Here is a 6,000-nt window from a genome sequence, read left to right on the forward strand (position 1 = left end):
ACAAATTACAAAGGCCTTCTATAAATGAATAAGACCAATAACCCAGTAGAAGAATGAAAGATATAAATGGAAAACTTACAGAATTAAAAATAAATAATAAGTCAATGAAAGCATTTAGAAAATTATTATAAACAAATTATAATGAAAAAATCCCACTAAATAGGTTGTTTTATAGTTACATCATATTTCTATGGTAGTACCATAATTTAGCTTATTTCCACTGATGGACATATAAGATATTTCCAGGGTTTTTTTTTTTTTACAAGCAATATTAAATTGAACATCCTTGTGTATAAAATATTGTTACTAACAAGGCAATGGTAGTGTAATATATTGGCATTATTTAGTATGCCAATGTATTGGTTGTTACAAATACCATTAATGAACCACCTCTATGATTTATTGAAATTCAGCAGGAACAGGAGGTAGAGAGTACAGGGAATGATATTCCAGAGCATGAGGAAGATAAGAGTATAAATGTGGAGACTGGAATGTGGAGGGTACACTCTAAGGCAGTTACTTCCAGACCTGGGTGTGCATCATAGGCAACAAAGAAGCTCTTAGGTCTTGGGTGGGATCTCAGGATATGTATTTTGAAAATGCTCCCCAAGAGATAGGCAGCCAGCTTTGGCTCAGTCAGCATATAGGGACCACTGCTTAAAGTCTCTGTGGCGTAGTAAAATTGTACCAAATTGTACCAGCCCTGAAATCTGGTGGGGTTTTTTTTCCTTTTTCTTTTTGGCCATGCAGCATGTGGGATCTTAGTTCCCTGACCAGGGATCGAACCTGTGCCCCCTGCAATGGAAGCAGGGGTCTTAACCACTGAACCGCCAGGGAAGTCCCCCAGTCTTGAATTCTGGACTGAGATTGTCTTTATCCCATTGCCCATTAGAGTGTTTTTGAATGTTTTTCTATAAAGAGGTGACCTTGGGGATATGATAGTTTCCTTCAGGGGTATTATCTGATGATGATGTCCAAAAAGAAGTGAAGGGGGCTAGACTCGGGAACCAAGCGTTAGGAAATTACTTTATTGGTTTAGGAGTAATAGGGCCCTGGAGTGGGAGGATGGCATTTGATGGGAAAAAGCGTATCAGTGAAAGACATCAAGAAAGCAGCACAGAATTGGATGTGGAGAGAGCATGATTAAAGATGTTAGGCATTTACAGTGGTTGACTAGGAGACTGATAGAACTGGTAATGGAAATGGGGAGATAAGGAGGGTTTGGGAGGTAAAATGTTAAATTTGGTTACAGTTGTACTGAGTTTGAGGTGAGCTATCCAAAGTAAAAGACCAGGAGACTTAGGGAAGAGTTTTGCCTAAAGGTACAAATTTGAGTTTTTGGTATAGAAGTGATGCTGAAGGAGCAGGTAGCATGAGAGTTCCTGAGGAAAATGGTAACAAGTGAGTAAGGTGTTTCCCAAGATCTGGATTTTAGGCAGCATTCATAGTTCGTAAAAACCCAGGAAGAAGAGGAGATGGGGAGGGAGCAGAGAATTAGGCAAAGCAGAGATTTGTGATGTCCCAAGCTTCCTTTATAGCTCCACGTAGGTCGAGTACTAAAGTGAGTACTCAGGAGTAATCCTTTGTTGGAATAAATTTTATCACCTATTGTCTGTGATCATTTCAATGTAATTTGATTGTGTTATTAGTTATTCTCTGAAATAATAATTGTCATTGGACTCCTTTATTTTTCCTTCTCCCTCAACACACCCCCAAAATACAACAGCTGTGCAGAATCGGGATGCTGCCTGGTACCAACTGCTGATGGCACCGCTCAGTGAGGATCAGAGGAGGGCGCTACAGGAGGTGTACACACTGGCCGAGCACCGAAGGACGGTAGCAGGTCAGCCAGCGTGATTTCTAGATCAGAGTGCATATGTCAGAGTGCCAGTATTCAGCTTGTATTTTATGAGCCTGGTGGCACCTAAATACTGTTCTAAAAATTGTTAGAGGCCAACCTTTCAAGATAATAAGGAATTATCATTATTGTATGATCTTTTTAATCATTCATGATATATTAGCTCTGTGAAACACCATGTGTTAATGTGTCTTTAGTGGTGTTCTTATTCACACCCTTATCCTATTTTGGAGCCAAAGGTAAGATGTAAAGGTTGGGATGAATCTTGCTGAGGGAGAGTTAATCAGCTGGGTCACCCACCTAAACATCTAAACAACAGAAGGGTCAAAAGCATTTTATGAATTCTTGCAGGGAGCTTGTATTCCTAGAAATGAAATACTCTCCATTTCTATTTGTTGGGCTTCATGTGTTGGTGATTCTCGTTGATTTTCAGTTTTTGAGCTGGAGAAATTATTTTACACAGACGTTGTTATGGCCACTCCAAGAAAATTAATGGAAGATTTTGTAATTACAAAAGTATTTTAGTGGGGAACATCATGGAATAGGAATCTAGAGTTTAGAACCCAGGTTCTTCTGCTTGGATTTAGGCTTTAAGTCCTGTACAGATTCTGTATCGGCCCTCCTGATGTGAGAGGTCAGTGTGCCCTTTCAGCAATAGACACTAGCTTTGAGCCTTGTTTTTATTTTGCTCAGTTTTAGCAAATAGTCTTTCCAAGATAGAAAATATAACTACAGTCTTCCTTCGGTATCGGGGTGGGGGATGGGGATTGTTTCCCTGACCTGCCTTGGATACCAAAATCTGAGGATGCTCGTGTCCCCTGTTAAAATGGTGTGGTGCAGTGGGCCCTCTGTATCCGTGTGTTCCGTATCTGCTGGTTCCGCATCCCCAGACACCAAGATGATGGTACTTACTGACATGGGTTTATTAAAGGCTAATGTTCAATTGGGCAGAATAATTAATACCACGATTCACATTCCTTCACAGTACTAACTCTAAAGAATCTGGCTCCTTTGAGGTTATTTCCAACTTTGTCACCTTAAATACTCTTCTCTTCCCCCCGCCTTTCTCTTGGCAAATGCTAGAGGCAAAGAAGAAGATTGAACAACAGGGAGGCTTCACCTTTGAAAACAAAGGAGTCCTCTCTGCATTTAACTTTGGCACTATGCCCACCAACAACTGAAAGAAGGAAGATCACCCGACCAAGTGTCATCGCTACGTGGTACGTCAGCCGGAAGGAGAGGGTCAAGGGGAGCCGGAGCTGCTTTTTGTGCCACTTGCTGTGCCAGTTACTGCCTGGTGTCCGGCAGCACCCTTCTCCACCCCTGCATCCCCTTTGACCTTTCTCACCCTGAAATATATATTTTAAGCAGCTACTGTAATGTATGAAATTAAAGAACAACAAAATTGTTGGACTGCAAAGGACAAAGCATATGCTCCAAAGGATGAATGACCAAGGTGGTTTTAGAGGATTGGATGGAATTGCACGTCTCAGGTTTTGCCATGCAGAATCAATGGATTTATGCGAATAACAGTGCCTTCTGTTGTACATGAATTATCTGAAAAAATTTTTTTGAGTGCATTGCAATTTTTTTTAAGGCATAAAACATATTTCTAGATAAATGTAAACCTTGGCTATATGTTGACTTATTCTGCATTTCACTATGTGAATTTACTGTTAGGAAGTTAGCTACAAGTCACTCTGGTTTCAGAATCATCACTGCTCCCCTTGCTCTCCACTGCTGCTGGGGGCTTTCTTCAGGGGTTGTACAATATGCACTGGCTCTGGTTTTTCATAAGGTGTTTTTTCCTAAAGATGTGGCTTTCCTAAGAAGTGTCTTATTCTCTCTTCCATCATATTTCTCAGCCCTGAAAGGGGTGGTATTTCTTTTGAGTCAGCCTATATGAATATCGATTTCATTCATAACCTAATAAGTTCAGGACTCAAAAATTGCTTGGCAGCAAGTGGCAGGGACTCTTTCGTCACTGGAATTAACAATCAGTCCAAGTGTATTCTGAATCGTACTTAATTATGCAATTAATTGACAGTTATACTAAAGCACATTGGACTTCTATGAGAAAGGTGCTACATAAGCACACTGTCTTTCTGGATGGGGGCTTGCATTTTCAGTAACTTATCATTCCAGCTATGTTGGACCCGGGTCCAAAACATTTTGTAACAATACTTTTTATCTAGGAAAAAGACCCAAGTAAATCTAACTTCTTGCTTTCTCACACATCTGAATTTTCTCCTATCTAATCTGTCCTAGTTTTTATTATAGCTCAGTTTGGCTTCTTATATTTTTCAAGGGTTGGGGATAATCAGTCAGCTGCACTCTGACATGGTAATGATGCAAGATAGCCCACGATAAATATCACAGATGGAGGTGACAGCTGTTTTTCTGAACTGATTCAACACCAGAACATGGATCACAGTGTTTTCATTCAGTAACGCAAAAGTGAATTTTCAGAATTTAATATATTTCTGGATATGATACAGTGGTCTGTTTTTGTGAAATGTTTGCGGCTTATATTTTCCGTCAGTCCCTGGAGGAGTTTTCTCCAGGTGCTTTCTATATTACCATCCCTTGTTAATATGAACTCTTTTTAGACTTTTAGATTATTTCAGTCGTTCTTTACAGAAGTAGCCCAAGAAGCCATGAGTTTCAGAGTTAAATGATCCCCTGCTTTGTTCTGCTCCCGTCTTCCCAAGGCATTGATGCTGAAGGTGCCAGCTGGCGGTTAGAAGAGAAAGACGGCATGGGGGAGATTGTAGACATCTTAAGCTCTGAAGCTCTTCTTTTTCTCCTCATGTCCCAAATGGTTTAATTTTAACATAAGTAACATGCCTTCACACTGCACTGTAAAAGGCATGTGATTTTATTTTTGTGATGTATTGTCTTCTGCAGTATTAAAGGGAAAGAAGTGCTAATGTGTATCATCCTATCTTGCTTTTGAAGCCAGGGTAGTTGTACAGTTTTGTTACCAGCAGTGCTAACCTGAATGTGATATGATTACCTTGGAAAGGCAGGAACTCATATGAATGTACTGTAAAATAAAATGCGGACTGATTCCCAGGATCTTGAACTCCTCTGTGTGAAATGTTTTCTGAAATGTGGAGGTGCTTTATGCAGGTGATAAAAACCCATCAGTGTGTGTTTTCCTCACTCCTGGGGACCTGGAGCAAGGTGACCGTAGGTCTGGGAGGGTAACAAGGGCTCATCAGCAACAGCTAAAGACTGGGTGTCCAAATATGAGCTGCAGAAGCTCTGAAAAAGCAAGGTCATTCAACCACATCAGGACCTTGAAGGAAAGGAAGAAATGCCTGAGGTGGAGCCATTTTCTGATGGGCTGCCATCAAATTAGGAGTGGAATGGTAAGCGCTGGCCTTTTGATTCTCAAATGTTTACCTAGCATGACAATAAGCTCCTCCTCCCCACCTGTAATTTATGTTAAGACCACACTGAACCAGGAAATTGTTAATCAGTGAAAATTCTAAAGAAAGAAAACAATGAAATTGTGTCATTTATTTAATATAGTGAATTACAGTCCAGTTTTCTATTCAGCAGGGGAGACTGAAAATTGTAATAAATTTATGGAGGAAATCAAGGAAAACTTGGCCATGTGATCAGAGACCACCAGCATTTGTATGTATGTATACATGTGTGTATGCACGTGTTTTATCTATAAAAAAATCCTTTCAGATAAACCTTAAATGGTAACCCTTCCTGTCCCCATTTCACTCTCTCCATCGAGATCAGTGTACAAGTGGGTTGGAAACTTCTCAGACAGTCCACTTGTGAGTCAGGCCACAAAACCAATGAAAAAAAGGTTGGACTATGTTTTTAGGAAGAAGCATAAACGGCACAACCGTGGCTGGTCCTGTAGAGGTGTGTATGCAACAGAACTTTGAGTGGCTGGGCAGCGGGAGAGTCTGGGGCAGACGGCAGTGCTGGCAGAGGGAGGAGAGGTGTACAGGGCTCTGACATCAAGTGGGGAGGTGAGCGAATGCACATGCTCCCTGCAGGGTACCTGAGAGGAAGTTCACCTTGGAGATCACCTAATTTGAAAAAAAGATTTCACAAGTACACGGGGGCCTCTCAAGAGCTAGGAGTTGGCGGCTTCCCAGGGTGTTTGGAATATG

The 6,000-nt window shown here is 40.9% G+C and overlaps 1 protein-coding gene across 3 annotated transcripts in view; it reads left to right on the forward strand.

Annotated features, from left to right (window-relative positions):
• The window catches only part of IPO8 (importin 8), a gene marked incomplete at both ends in the record, with an annotated part of 66,769 nt that extends 63,730 nt beyond the window's left edge, over window positions 1-3,039 (forward strand). For all 3 annotated transcript variants that reach the window (XM_079715317.1, XM_079715319.1, XM_079715318.1), the window contains 2 exons: window positions 1,727-1,843; window positions 2,942-3,039. In XM_079715317.1, the coding sequence (XP_079571443.1) occupies window positions 1,727-1,843; window positions 2,942-3,039 (215 nt within the window). The remainder of the gene's footprint in view (window positions 1-1,726; window positions 1,844-2,941) is intronic.
• Window positions 3,040-6,000: the final 2,961 nt, after the last annotated feature.

Source organism: Hyperoodon ampullatus (genome assembly GCF_949752795.1).
Source record: "Hyperoodon ampullatus genome assembly, chromosome: 11".
NCBI classification, from domain to species: Eukaryota; Metazoa; Chordata; class Mammalia; order Artiodactyla; family Ziphiidae; genus Hyperoodon; species Hyperoodon ampullatus.